Raw genomic sequence first — 14,126 nt, forward strand, 5'->3', positions numbered from 1 at the left:
AAAAATGATTAGGGGGCTGGGGCACATGACTTATGAGAAAAGGCTGAGGGAACTGGGGTTATTTAGTCTGCAGAAGAGAAGAGTGAGGGAGGGATTTGATAGCAGCCTTCAACTACCTGAAGGGGGTGCCAAAGAGAATGAAGCTCGGCTATTTTCAGCGGCAGCAGATGACGGAACAAGAAGCAATGGTCTCAAGTTGCAGTGGGGGGAGGTCTAGGTTGGATATTAGGAAACACTATTTCACTAGGAGGGTGGTGAAGTACTGGAATGGATTACCTAGGGAGGTGGTGGAATCTCCATCCTTAGAGGTTTGTAAGGCTTGACAAAGCCAAAACTTGGATGATTTAGTTGGGGTTAGTCCTGCTCTGAGCAGGGGGTTGGACTAGATTACCTCCTTAGGTCTCTTCCAACCCTAATCTCTGATTCTAAGAGGGCAGAAAGCAGAGTATTACCATTTACCTCCCTGCTCTATCCGCCAAACCTCCTGTAGTTCATCAGAGGGAGGTGTGTTCAAGGGAGAAAGCAGAGACGTGCTAGGGCTTCTCCTGCATCCAGGAGCATTCCTACCTCGAGTGAAGCAGGAGGGAATGAGTCTCTAAAGGGGGGTCAAAGAGTGGACAGTGGGCTCTATGGAGGAGCAGCTGTTTAGACTGGAGGCAGGGTCAGATGCCACTAACGCGGGGGGAGGGGGAAGAGAGTGCTGAGCACCTTAGGGCCGCTTCACAGTTCCCCCACTATTCTGGTCCTTTCACCACCTCCATGCTTCCCCCGCCAGAGCCCTGGCTGCCCATACACGCTACGCAGTGGCTGGGGGGAGGGACTCGTGGGGCTTGCAGGGCCCCTCGCGTGGCGCCCCGCTCCGTGAGGTTCCCAGGTGCGCGTTCGCGAAGCGGCCGGGGTGACACCGCCCCGCCGCTCCCTGGCAGACACGGCGGGGAAAGCCCAGCCCGGCCCAGCGGGCACCTGACCCGCCTCCGAGGGCCGGCCCCGCGCGCTGCTCCGTGGAGACGGCAGGCAGGGCCTGAGCGCGTCGCCCCTTAGTGCATGTCTCCTCGCCACGCCCTGGGGGCGCGCTGGCCACGGGCAAGCTCTGCCCGGCCGGGGCCAAAGGGAGCGGGGTTTGGGGGGAAAGGGAGCGCGGCCCCCTCCCCTACAGCTGAGGCACAGAGCGGACGCCTGATTGGCCCCGGCTACACACTCTGTGACGTGAACTGTCTGGTGCCAGGACAGCGCCCGTGCATCTCCGCTGCGCGCCTGCGCCCTTCGCGCGCCTGGTTGCAGCCAGAGCCGCCCGGCGTGGCGGAACTGACAGCCTACAACGCAAACCCAGAGGGACAGCTCCAAGAGGCGCGGGGCGACACACGAACCCGGAGCCCGAACCGTGACACGTCACCACGCCGCGGCCGCACGCAGCGCGCGCTAGCCAGCGCGGCGGACCCATCCCCCGGAAGCAGCCGGCCGAAGAGGTGCTACGTATTTCCGGCGTGTAGCTGGCGGCTGCCGAGTAAGTGAGTGGGCGCTGACGCCTGTCGAGGGTCCGCAGCCCGGGTCAGCCGCAGGGAGAGGACCCGCGAGCGGCGGCGGCGGCGGGGGGAGGTGATGGGCGGCGCGGCGTCAGGGGTCCGGGTAGGGGGCGCTGGGCCGCGGTCGGGCCTGCCGGGGGGAGGGGGAGCGGAGCTGAGTGACACGCAGTCGGTTTGGGTGGGAGCCGCTACGCGCGCGGAGGGGGCCCAGCGCGGGTGAGGGAGCTGCTCTGCCGTGGGGGGCGGGGGTCTGGCTCCCTTCTCCGTGCGCTGCAGGCCCTCCTCGCTCTCGCCTGGGCCTGTGGGTCTAGGGCAGCGGGGTTTCCGCTCCCGGGGGCTGCCGCACGCCGGGCGGACCGAGATAGTCAGTCCAGAGCGCGGGGGCCTTTGAGCCCCGGCTTCAGCCGCAGGCACTTAAGTAGGGCGACCCGATTGTCAGGACGCGGGTGAGTACATGGCCAGGTGCCTTGTGGGAGCTTGGCCCCTGTGGCAGACACCTCACCCCGGCCTAATTACCGTATCCTCACGCAGGATTTCAACATCCTGCCCGGGCGCCTGTGTTTGAGAGTTATGCTTAGTATGTTAAATTTATTTGCACGAGGATCTCTTCCTCCTTCTGCGATTACTTTTTTTTTGGTCACTGTAAATGAACCTTTAGCCACAATCGTACTTATGGCAACAGTAGGTTTCTTTAAAACATTCCTCATTTGACTTGTACTTAAAAAATCACTGCAGACTTACAAGCACTAAAAGCATAATGACATAGGATTAAACAAGACAAGTTGAAAGCATTAATTGTGGCTTGTTGCAGCCAATAAACCTGCAACTCCCCTTGTAATACTTGTTCTTTTGCTAAGCTTTGTTTTTATTCAGTTGCATTGTAGCTTTTGAGAAGGAAAACCTTGACTGGGGGTTTGACTTGCCTTTCATTTTCATTCTGACTACTACTGAAATGAGAGGGTGAACTCTCTCTATGTATTCCAGAGTCAACCAACACATAGTTTTACAAAGATTGGTCTAATGGACTTTTGAAACCATTTACATTGTGTATGACCAAAACAGAGACATGCAGTTTATAAAAAGAAAAGGAGTACTTGTGGCACCTTAGAGACTAACAAATTTATTTGAGCATAAGGTTTCGTGAGCTACAGCTCACTTGGCTCACGAAAGCTTGTGCTCAAATAAATTTGTTAGTCTCTAAGGTGCCACAAGTACTCCTTTTCTTTTTGCGAATACAGACTAACATGGCTGCTACTCTGAAACCTGGCAGTTTATAACTGCACCAGAGAAAGTGTGATAATGAGCATGATAGTTAAAAGAGCAGGAGGTACATAAGTGTAATTCAGGAAGCAGCTAGAAGTGAGCAGTTACTGTTAATGTAGAAGTTAGTGGGATGTTCCATGCAATGGTGCATCCTAAAATGCCCACAGACCGATTACTTCAGTATTGTTAGTACACCAACTCCACTGTTACGTATAGCTGCTTGCGTGCAAGCAGTTGGTAATGCATGCAGTCTTAGAACCTGTTTGTGGAAGAGGACATGTTGACCTAAAATGAGGTTTTTTGAAATGCTGTTTGAAAATTTCCAGAGATCTTTAACATCCACTCAAAACAGGGACTAGGGATCAGACACCCTCTTTCAACTCCAGTAATATTTGGGTAACAAATTTGAATTCAGCCTTCTGGTGCAGAGGCAAGTATGCTTTCAACTAGGCTTAGCCAGTCAAATAGTGTCAATAGACCAGTCAAATGACCAGTCAAATCATAGCAAGAATACTCTGATGTAGGAGGCAGTCTAGCTTTCTGATTGCATCATGATGTCATTCTTTTTTTTTAAGAACTTGATTTTTCACATTTTTCTGAGATAAAATAACTCAGTTAAGTAACTTGTTTGTTGTAATTAGTCATGAGTATCTATCTAAGGCTAGGTTTCAGAGTAACAGCCATGTTAGTCTGTATTCGCAAAAAGAAAAGGAGTACTTGTGGCACCTTAGAGACTAACCAATTTATTTGAGCATAAGCATCCGATGAAGTGAGCTGTAGCTCACGAAAGCTTATGCTCAAATAAATTGGTTAGTCTCTATGGTGTCACAAGTACTCCTTTTCTTTTTATCTAAGGCTAAACCTTTTGGAGTCTATAAAGTCTTACTTTTTTGCTGCTGTTATGGTTCTGATAAATTAATGCTTTAAAATATTTGATCATTCTTAACATTATTTGACCAGTCAATTGACCACTTATTTTTGGACCTGTCAAATGCCTATCCCTACTACCAACTGAATTTTGCTGGCATATAGGCATTAAGGTTTTTACCCATAAATGTCTCATGTTTATTTTCTTGCAGGCAACAAATCTTCAACAATGTCTTTCATTTTTGAATGGATTTACAATGGCTTCAGCAGCGTGCTGCAATTTTTAGGTAATATTTCAAGTGTGTATTCACCATCAAACATAAGTTTATTTAACTAAATAGATTTTAAATCATTCTGATTAAACCAGTGCAAATGCAAACAGTACTGGTGAGATGATGGTGGTAGGATTAGTTCATTTGTACCTTCATTTACGAAGTACCTAAGTAATAAAAGTAGCTTGGTCCACAGTTGAATTTTAAAAAAATGTAAGTCCTATAACATATTAAAACATTCCTTCCCCTTTATTTGGTGAGCTCTGCCTTGTACTGTACTGTTGTGCAGTAATCAGGTGCAGTTTATAATGAAGATACTCTCCCCTTCCATGATACTTTTGAGACAATTACCTAGTTCTCCTGATTGTCTGAGTAGCTCTTTATCTGAGTTTTATGGACAAAATTGTAGGTACAGAGGTTAGGTGACCTGCCCATAGTGTTTCAGGGAAATCTGTGGTTTACTTTGGAAGAGAACCCATGTATAACTCCAGTCCTTCTGGTTTACAAGTTAGACATAGAATCATAGAAATGTAGGGCTTGAAGGGAACTTGAAAGTTCATCTGATCCAGCCTCCTGTGCTGGGGCAGGACCAACAATACCTAGACCATCCCTGAGAGGCATTTGTTTCACCTGGTCTTAAAAACTTCCAGTGACGGAAATTCCACAAACTCCCATGGCAGCCTATTCCATTGCCTAAGTATTAGAAAATTTTTCCTAATATCTAACCTAAATCTTCCTTGTTGCAGACTAAGCTGATTACTACTTGTCTTACCTTCAGTGGACATGTAGAATAATTGATCACTTTCCTCTGTATAATAACCCTTAATGTATTGGAAGGCTGTTATCAGGTCCACCCCCCCTCAGTCTTCTTTTCTCAACATACACAGTTTTTTTTTTATCCTCACAGGTCAGTATTTCAAAACATTTTATCATTTTGGTTGCTCTTCTCTGTCCTATCCTCTCATTTTTGTGGACTCTCTCCCATTTGTCCACATCTTTCTTAAAGTGTGGTGCCCAAAACTAGAAATAATACTCCAATAAAGTCTTCACTGGTGTGGCGGAGTGGGACAATTACCTTGTTGTGTGTAAGACGTATGACACTTCTGTTATACACACCTCAGAATATTAGCCTTTTTTGCAATTTCATCACATTGTTCGCTCACATTCAATTTGTGAGCCACTAAAACCGCTAGATCCTCTTGTGCACTACTATCACCAAGCCAGTTATTCCCCATTTTGTATTTGTGTATTTGATTTGTCCTTCCTAAGTGTGGTACTTTGTACTTCTCTTTATTGAATTTCATTTTGTGGATTTCAGATCAATTTTCCAATTTATCAAGGTCGTTTTGAATTCTAATCCTCTCCTCCAAAGTGCTTGCAACCCCTCCCAGTTTGCTATTATCCATAAATGTTATAAACATATTCTCTGCCCCATTACGTAAGTCATTAATAAAAATGTTGACTAGTACCAGACAGACCTCTGCGATACCCACAAGGTACATCCTCCTAGTTTGATATTGAACCATTGATAACTACTCTGAGCACATCTCCACAATTGTTTTCAAATTTATTTCCAGTCTTTTCAATTGATTTTCATGCTTTCCCTTGAACTATATCTTTTCTATTTCCTATTATTTAGCTACTTAACTCTTATTAACAAGGCTTGGAAAATGTATCCAGTACCTGCTGGCCCAAGGACTAAGTCTTCGAATTGCCAGGCCAGCATACTCCAGCAACCCAATCCATGTATTCTTCTGTCCAGTGTCCTGTTAATTGGATTCTCCCACCAAATACTGGGGCCCACGACGTAAGACTATTGCTAGTTGAACTGAACTCAACTCTATATCTACACACTAGACCCAGTACACCCCAAATTGATGCTGATTGGGTCCAGATAGAACAATGTTATTGCTACCTTCTCCAATAAATTAATAATGCACAACCGTCTGGATAAATCAGTTTATGGTGGCCCTGTGCCAGGTGCTTTGTTGAAGTGGGAGGATAGTTCACCACAGACAAAACTACCCTCTGACCCTGACCTCAGCTGGCTCCAAACCAGGGAGCAGTGTAGTGGCGTGCCCTTTGTCTACCATTCTAGAAGATGGCTGTTTCATTGGGGGTGCGGAGGATTCTGTCAGAGGGGCCTTTCTTATGTCTCCACTCCAGCAATTTGCTGGATTGGCAAGTGTGCCCATGCACAGAGACTTTCATTGAGGTGGCATGGTAGTATCAGTGAGGTCCCACCTCTATGTAGAGACCTCTGCTAGATGGCTGCAGGGAAGCCCCCTTTAGTGGGGGTGGGGATGGGGATGGATGAATACTCCTGGGGGCTGCCTATTCCTAATGATGGCAACCAGGGCTTTCTGACCACCCCTATCATTGACAGTCGCATCCCCCTTTTCTTCTCTAACACTGGTGGCAATTCTGGATCAGTGCAGATTTGAAAGGTCTTATTGCATCTGTTCACATTTGGAAGGCTACTTTCACAAAAAAAGTTCCAGAAAACTTTTAAAAATAAAAGCTTAGATGCTGCAGAAAATGACACTTGTCCAGGAAAGATCTGCACTTAGAAGTGGATTTTTCAAGCTCTGTTTATATTTACACAATCTAAATAGCATTCTCATTACTTCATTCTGTTTCATATTCTGCTCTTCTTGCCCTAGATGAGCCCATTTACAGTTTTACCTTCTTGTGAGTAAAATCTTAATTCCACTTTTAAATGTCTTGAATGGCAGATTAATTTTTAACCCATTACATCTAAGGATTGGTTTCTTCTGGTCTATTTTATAACAGGACCTAGTTGTACATAGACTTGATGTAGCTTCGTTCTCTTCAGTTTTTCATGTATTCCATAGATGTGAAAATGGCTTTCAAGAAAAGCTTGAAGGTCCTTACAGAAATGAGTTTTTGTTAGAGGGAGCCAAAACTAGTTTAGAAAACACTGTCCAGTCTCATAATTAACACTTTGCTCTACCCTCCCAAAACCATAGGTTTATTTCCCAGTGTTGTGTTCCCTGTGCTGCGGGTTTGTGGGTACTGTTTTACACTTTTGGTTTTGGAAGGTGTGGATTATGTGATACCACTGCAGTATTTAATATCTGTATTAGATCATATTTCTGCATGAGAGCAAATGTAAACCTGTTGAATTTTCTTTTCACTTCCAGGATTGTACAAGAAATCTGGAAAACTGGTGTTTTTGGGCTTGGACAATGCTGGTAAAACCACTCTTTTGCACATGCTCAAAGATGACAGATTGGGTCAACATGTCCCAACGCTACATCCAAGTAAGTTATCCAGTGATCTGATTTTACTGAGTCCATTGTTCATGGGATTTTCCTCATCAAAATCATTCATGCAACTACATATTGAGCTGTAATGATGAAAAATGCCTTAATAATAGTTTTCATCTTTAGAGATTGACTTAATTTTTTAAAACTGACCGTGAGGACTTTTGTGTGGTGTCTGTCTCTTGAGGTGAAATTAAATTTAACTTGAATAAGTTTTGTAATAAAACATCAGTAAAACTATATAAAGTGAATGACTTGTATCCACAGTGGCTTTATCCTTTATGAAATAGATCCCTCATACCATTCTGTGTGTGGTGGTTGGAAATATTATTTGAAATTATTAATATTAATAATATAGGAAACGACCAAACATCTGTTTAACCATAAATTCTTTAAGTCCAAAGGCCAAATGGTATTTAATACAGTTGCTCTAAACATGTCTGCTTATTTTTAGGCTTTTAATCACTACACCCGAACAGTTAAAAAATTATATATATATATATATATATATAATTTTTTTTTATACTGAGCAATATACTTACAAATCGGTAAAACCTAGGGAAAACCGTCTCATCCTGCTGTGCTCCAGCATGATCAGGTGGGGTCTGACACAGAACCTCAAATTCATAACTTTTTATACTCTTCAGCAAACAAATGGTGTCATAGCCAATTACCACTTTAGCTAACAACTAGTTTGAAACAGTTCACCCTCATTTTTTAATTTTAATCCAAATAAGATTTACAACATCCTTCTTCCTGAGGTCTTTCCTCCTTATCTTTTCCCCTCCATCCTGCTAACAAACAACTTTTTCATTTCACCTAGGCTCACATAGAGGTAACACTGGTACATGGGGTGGGAAGGTCCATGTTTACTCTTTTTAAGACAGGTTCTTTTTGTCTTATTGAAAACCACCTGCAGTCATCCTTATCAGAGGCCTTCTTTTTAGGAACTTCTTGTTTCATTAGTTATTCTTTGAACCAGAAATCTTCCCTACTTCATTCCTTTTGGCCTTATATAACTCATTATTTTCAAGGCCTTCCTTCTACTTGCTAGTCAGGTCCTTTCTTTACAACACATGTATATTTCCTTAAACTTAACCTAACTCTAATTCTTCGATTTTTATATTTATCTTACAGTGGTGGTAATAGGTACAGTAAATATGGTGGATGTGATAATGGCTGCAATTCAGCTAACTCAGACTTTATTGCTCCTTTTTTAGCATCGGAAGAGCTGACTATTGCTGGAATGACTTTCACAACTTTTGATCTTGGTGGACACGAGCAAGGTAAGAATAGACTTTTTTCAGAATTGGGGAACAGAAAAGAATATTAAGTGTTACAGTTCATGCTGACACTAATAATTATACTAAACTTTAGCCGCCTTAAGCAAAATATATGGGAGACCACTAACTATGGACTCTTTTATTTTAACATTTAGAATTAGGTAATATTTATTTATATGTAAAGTTAATCATTCTGATTAACTTATATTTCATTTACGGTAGCAGATAAATCTTGGTTCATCTGCTTGACAGTGTGTACAAGATCTTCCTTTCAGTACGCTTCTGCCTTAAATCTCTCTCTCACCGTAGAAGGCTTACATATGCATAGAACCACAATGAAGGTTCCTAAAGGTGGTTTGCAAGGGACTCTCTAAATAAAGTTGACCTTTCTTTGCTTTTTAGAACGTTAGAGGTTCTACTGAAAGCTTTCTGATTGTTTTGCCTTAGAAATATCAGGAATGTCAAATCTGGATTTCCTTGTCTTTTGTGAAGGCTCTTCTGTGAAACTTATCTGTATCATGAGCACTTACATCTTAATTGAAGGGGATGGGACGCTGAATTCTTAAGATTTCTCTTCTCCAAAATGATCATTAGTAATTGAAATCAAATAGGCTTCTAGTATTGTTTATTTTTAAATAACCTGACAAAAATCCCTTCCCCCTTGGTTTCTCAGCTTTGCGTCTCAACTCTGGGGTAGGTCACCATTTTACTAATTCTCCAGGTCAAGTGAGCCCTGGACTTCTAATGTTTAGAAAAACGTTTCAGACATCTTAGACCTCAAAGAAACAAAGGTCACAAACCCATTTTTCTTCTTGCATGTCACCTTTATCCCATGGTCTAAGCAGTCCTCTAAGGCTAATATGATACCATGGTGATGGGCTTGGTATAAGAACCTGAGCAGAACAAATTTTTAGCTTTTGAATACTACAAAAATGAGTTACCCTACTGTTGCACTCAAGTGGCTCATCAACAGAGAAGTTCAAAAATAGTGTGAGAAGCCTGCAAAAAGGTCTGGTTACTTTTGCTGGTAAACGAGGTAGAACTGACAGTTAATACAAGTCACTGGCTTCAATCCAACTGCTCATCTGAAGTATTTAAACTTTTAAACAAATCATTCTTACTTCTTTTCCTGAATGTGGGCATGCTGTCCCCTCAAAGCAGGGTTTTCACAGGGATGTTTGTTCTTTTCTATTCTAGCTCGCCGAGTTTGGAAGAATTACCTGCCAGCAATTAATGGGATTGTCTTTCTGGTGGATTGTGCTGATCATTCACGTCTCATGGAGTCTAAAGTTGAGCTTAATGTATGTTTCCAATTTGTAGTTTTTTCCATGTAGGAGCTATGTCCTGGCTTTACAAATGCAAATTTTCTACCCCTTCAAGTGGAGGATACAATAATATCTTGGAATAATCTTCTTCCCTTCCCTTCCTCCCTTCAAAAAAAAGTTGACTTGGTTAAAGCCCTTTGCATTTAAAAAAAAAACGCATCCTAAAAGAAAAAAGCATGGTTTGAGATGGAGAATTAAACTAATAAGGCCATTCTTAACTATTGTAGAGCCACAGGAAGAACTTATACTTTTACTACATATACTAACACCAATTTAAAAATTGGCTGAAAGTTTGCATGCTCTCATAGGCTTAATTTATATTTTAAAAGTCTTCCGATCATTTGAAATTGTCAGTGTACTTTACACAATAGGTGTCCTCGATAAACTCTTGTTATGAGATTTATACTCACTTCTGAGGAATTTTTTCCACTTCAAAGTGCCATAACATCAAAAGATCGTTTTAAATTGTTGCCAGTTCTGATTTGAAGCAAAGAAATAAAAGGTCACTGCAGATAATGAATTTTTAAAGGGCATCATGTTAACACTTATGTTTTGCCTGTAGGCACTAATGACAGATGAAACAATATCCAATGTGCCAATCCTTATCTTGGGTAACAAAATTGACAGACCAGAGGCCATCAGTGAGGAGAAACTGCGGGAGATTTTTGGGCTTTATGGACAGACCACAGGAAAGGTAAGAAGAAAAGAGTTTGAGCCTTTGGCTATTAATAAAGTCATAGGGAAATGAATTAAGAACGAAATATTTTTTATAAATGATTTTACGTGTTACCAAGAATGCACATCAGGATTTGTTAACCAGGTCATTCTGTCCAAACATTATTTGAAAAATATTAAAAATACTGGAGTGTTAATGGGAACTGTCTGGATATTTAAGACTTGGTACAGGCATGGTATTTCTGAAAGAGATTGCAGTAGTTTGTTTGTTTGGAAGCTTTCTGTAGTGTTCACCTAATTCTTCCACCCCTGTCTTAGGCATCCTTGCTCTTTTGCTTTTCTAGAAATGACTGCGCTTTCTTTCATAGCCGTGTTAAAAAGATGATTAAACAAATACTAAAATATATAGTGGAAAATGCAAGAATACACTTTCAGTGCACCGTAGAGCTTTCGCATGCTATGCATCTTATATTTCAATTTTAAAATTCATTAAGTTGTACAACTGCTATATCAAAATAGTTGCCCAGATGTTCTCACTTAAAAACAGACTTGGCGTTGTCTGCTTCCAATGTTCTATTGCTCAACTGCCTATCTAAGTCTCTTGTTCACTGTAATCTGGCTGTTGGGTCTGTAGGAGCAGCTGTTGAGGTGCAGTTAAGGACAACTAACTTTAAAAGGCTATATAAAGAAGACTATAAAATAAAACTAAAGAGATCTCTGTAAGACTGGTAAGTGAAACTTCAGTAGGAAAATCTTGCTAGCCCAGCATTTGACTCCTGGATTACCATTTTGTAAGGATAAAGAAACTGCTCCTCCTTGCACCTACATACTCAGTGCTTGTTGTTGCAATTCTAACTTCATCCTATTTTGTTGATTCTCCAGGGAAATGTGCCACTGAAGGACCTGAACACACGCCCTATGGAAGTGTTCATGTGCAGCGTGTTGAAGAGACAAGGCTATGGCGAAGGCTTTCGTTGGCTATCACAGTACATTGACTGATGTTTGGACAGACATAGAGTTTTACTCCTCTGGACTAATCCTGTTCACAGCTTCCTTATGGACTTTTCTATTAGAATGTGGAAGGCTCTCCTGCCACATATTGGCGTTGACCAAGAGACTCCTGGTTTTCAACTATCCTGTTGCACAGTGGTGACACAACTCTTTTCCACATGGCTGGGAGATAACTCAATTCTGCACACTGGTGCAAGTTGTCCCTTTCAGTTGCCATTGTTTCCCACAGAACCCATGGCTTTCAGTTACAATGGGGCTGGTGTGATCTGGAATTCAAAACTCTGCACGCTGTACTGCAACACCTGAAAAAGAGAATACGTCTCACCACTGTGGCTAATTGACTTTAAGAAAGCAATTATATTTTTTAAAAAAAGTGTTAATGTAAGCAGTGTCCCTTCTAACTTTTTGGTTTAACATTTCTCTTGTTTGGTCCAGAGTCTATTAGGGTTTTTTTAATCTATTTAATGGTATTTAGATATTTCCCAAATTAATGAACCAAGTATCATGATATTAAAATCCTAAATAAACATAGATTTGGGCTTAAATGTTCTATAGGATGGTTGTGCTGTGTCACATTGGGTGATCATGAAGAGGGTGCTGTTGGGACTGACTTGTGCAATGAAGCTTCTTTAACTTACAGGGATTTTAGTTGAAAAAAGGATGCACACAAGCACATCTGTTCTGTGGCTGCCTCATGCTTAGGTGTTTGAATGCAGTTTCCAGCCTCAGCCTCCTAAAGTGGTGATGCTATGAAAGGGACAGTGTAGCTGTCTTGTTCAGTTTCCCATCAGCAGTCTTTCTGCTGTGGTGGATTAGGTTTATTGGGTTCTCACTCTAGAATGTAGGATGTTCTTTGTTTCAGGGTTCCACTGTATTATAACAGTAAAAATCATGACATTATTTGGTTGCTGTAGCATGAGTGTTCAGCATTTGCATCTGATAAGGTTGTTCATGTAGACTGCACCAGCTTCTTTTTTTACTTAACAGACTTTGTCTGAAGTTTCATTACTGTCTAGAGCTCCTCCTTTTCAGTTAAATAAAATAAAGACATATCTTCCTCCACAAGGGGTGGTGATATTTAGTTGAAACTTATTCAAGCTTTCATAACTGGAAAGTACCCTTCGTTATTAGGGGAAAGTGAAGAATCTTACTGTGACGCTATGCAGTGTAATGCCTGAGAACAGCTTGTGTGTATTTGCCTGCCACAACCTCTTGCACACACCCAATAGGTCATGGAAAAATTATATATGAATGGGAAGTAAAATAAATCTTAGCTCTTAAACCCTGTTGCTTCTTGTCCCATTGACATTATTCTGATTAATCCCCACACTAGATAGTGTTATACTCCTGTAAAGTGGAGAATAGATTCATCTCTAAGATGGCCTAACACTTAATTCCCTATACCAACATCTGTTACTCCTAATGAGGGAAAAAGGAACTTTGGGGATAAATTATTGAACTAGTACTCAGTCTTTTTTTGCCAGCTGATTGCCTTTCCCACAAGTTTTTAAGGTCTAGCTTGACAAAGCCCTGGCTGGGTTAATTTAGTTGGGGATTGGTCCTGCTTTGAGCAGGGGATTGGACTAGATGACTTCCTGAGGTCCCTTCTAACCCTGATATTCTATGAAGTAGTAGTGAGCATTAAGATAAACAGTTTATTCTTATGCTGAGTTTGTCAGTTTGAGCCAGCTTCATCAACCATTCACTGAAGTGTCGGAAGCCATATATTTTTCTACGGTAAGTGTTGGAATCTCCTGCGTAAACGTCACTGTGGAGTACTCAACAGTAGCATGGGATTCTGCCATGTGTCAGGTATGAATTTAGTTTTACAACCAGAAAAGGGCTATCTGTGCTGCAAAAATGGTACATATGTTCTTCTGATGCTGGCATAGAAACATATAACCCTTATATTTTAATAAGTGAATGTTTGCTTTTAAGTTGAGCTGAGCCTTCTATGGGCAAAGGTTCAAGGAATGGCAGATTTGCTGAAGAGGAGGGGAACTGATAGAAGGCTGACTCATCCTAGGGTATAGAGGACCTATCTGCCTGCGTTTAGACTATAGGATGATTAACCTTCTAATTTGCTGTGATGTGTCCCCATTGGGCTGTACACCAATCGGTCACAGAAATGAGGTCTCTATGGGGTGTGCATATCACTTCAAACCTGTTAAAAGAGTGAATGAAGTGTCTTTCAATTTTGTTCAGATACTAATATCAAGGTGAGATGTTCATTAATTTGGTGTGAAGGCACTGTCATGAACCTGGCCTTCACTACAGTGGTTCCACTAACCAGCTGCTCATGAAAGCTTATGCTCAAATAAATTTGTTAGTCTCTAAGGTGCCACAAGTCCTCCTGTTCTTTTTGCGGATACAGACTAACACGGCTGCTACTCTGACACCTGAAGACTGCTGATTTTGTTGCTCAGTCAAAAACACTGCAGTGTTGCCATTAGAATCTAGGGTTAACTTATACTTGGCTCATGAATAAGAACGGTTGGTTTGGGGCTAGCTCCTACTGATCAGCATAAGACTTGGCAACTCTGATTATCTGTAACTGTGGGGCAGTTCTATTCTTAGTGTTTAGAAACTATTTAGAAAGTTAGTACCCTAAAATAGCTAA

The 14,126-nt window shown here is 41.9% G+C and overlaps 1 protein-coding gene across 4 annotated transcripts; it reads left to right on the forward strand.

The window, feature by feature from the left end:
• The first annotated feature begins 1,349 nt into the window (after nt 1-1,349).
• On the forward strand, nt 1,350-12,773 carry SAR1A (secretion associated Ras related GTPase 1A). Of its 4 annotated transcripts, none has more exons than XM_074958954.1 (7): nt 1,350-1,504; nt 3,866-3,940; nt 7,090-7,209; nt 8,433-8,498; nt 9,693-9,796; nt 10,383-10,514; nt 11,378-12,772. In XM_074958954.1, exons 2-7 carry the CDS (start codon nt 3,883-3,885, stop codon nt 11,492-11,494), a joined length of 597 nt encoding a protein of 198 aa, XP_074815055.1. In that variant the 5' UTR covers nt 1,350-1,504; nt 3,866-3,882; the 3' UTR covers nt 11,495-12,772. The 4 variants fall into 4 exon arrangements, with proteins under 4 accessions (XP_074815055.1, XP_074815056.1, XP_074815057.1 ...); XM_074958955.1 differs by having other exon boundaries at nt 1,461-1,596; nt 11,378-12,773; XM_074958956.1 differs by lacking the exon at nt 1,350-1,504 and adding an exon at nt 1,582-1,626 and having other exon boundaries at nt 11,378-12,773.
• The last annotated feature ends 1,353 nt before the right edge of the window (nt 12,774-14,126 follow it).

Source organism: Natator depressus, chromosome 7 (assembly GCF_965152275.1).
Source record: "Natator depressus isolate rNatDep1 chromosome 7, rNatDep2.hap1, whole genome shotgun sequence".
Classification (NCBI taxonomy): Eukaryota; Metazoa; Chordata; order Testudines; family Cheloniidae; genus Natator; species Natator depressus.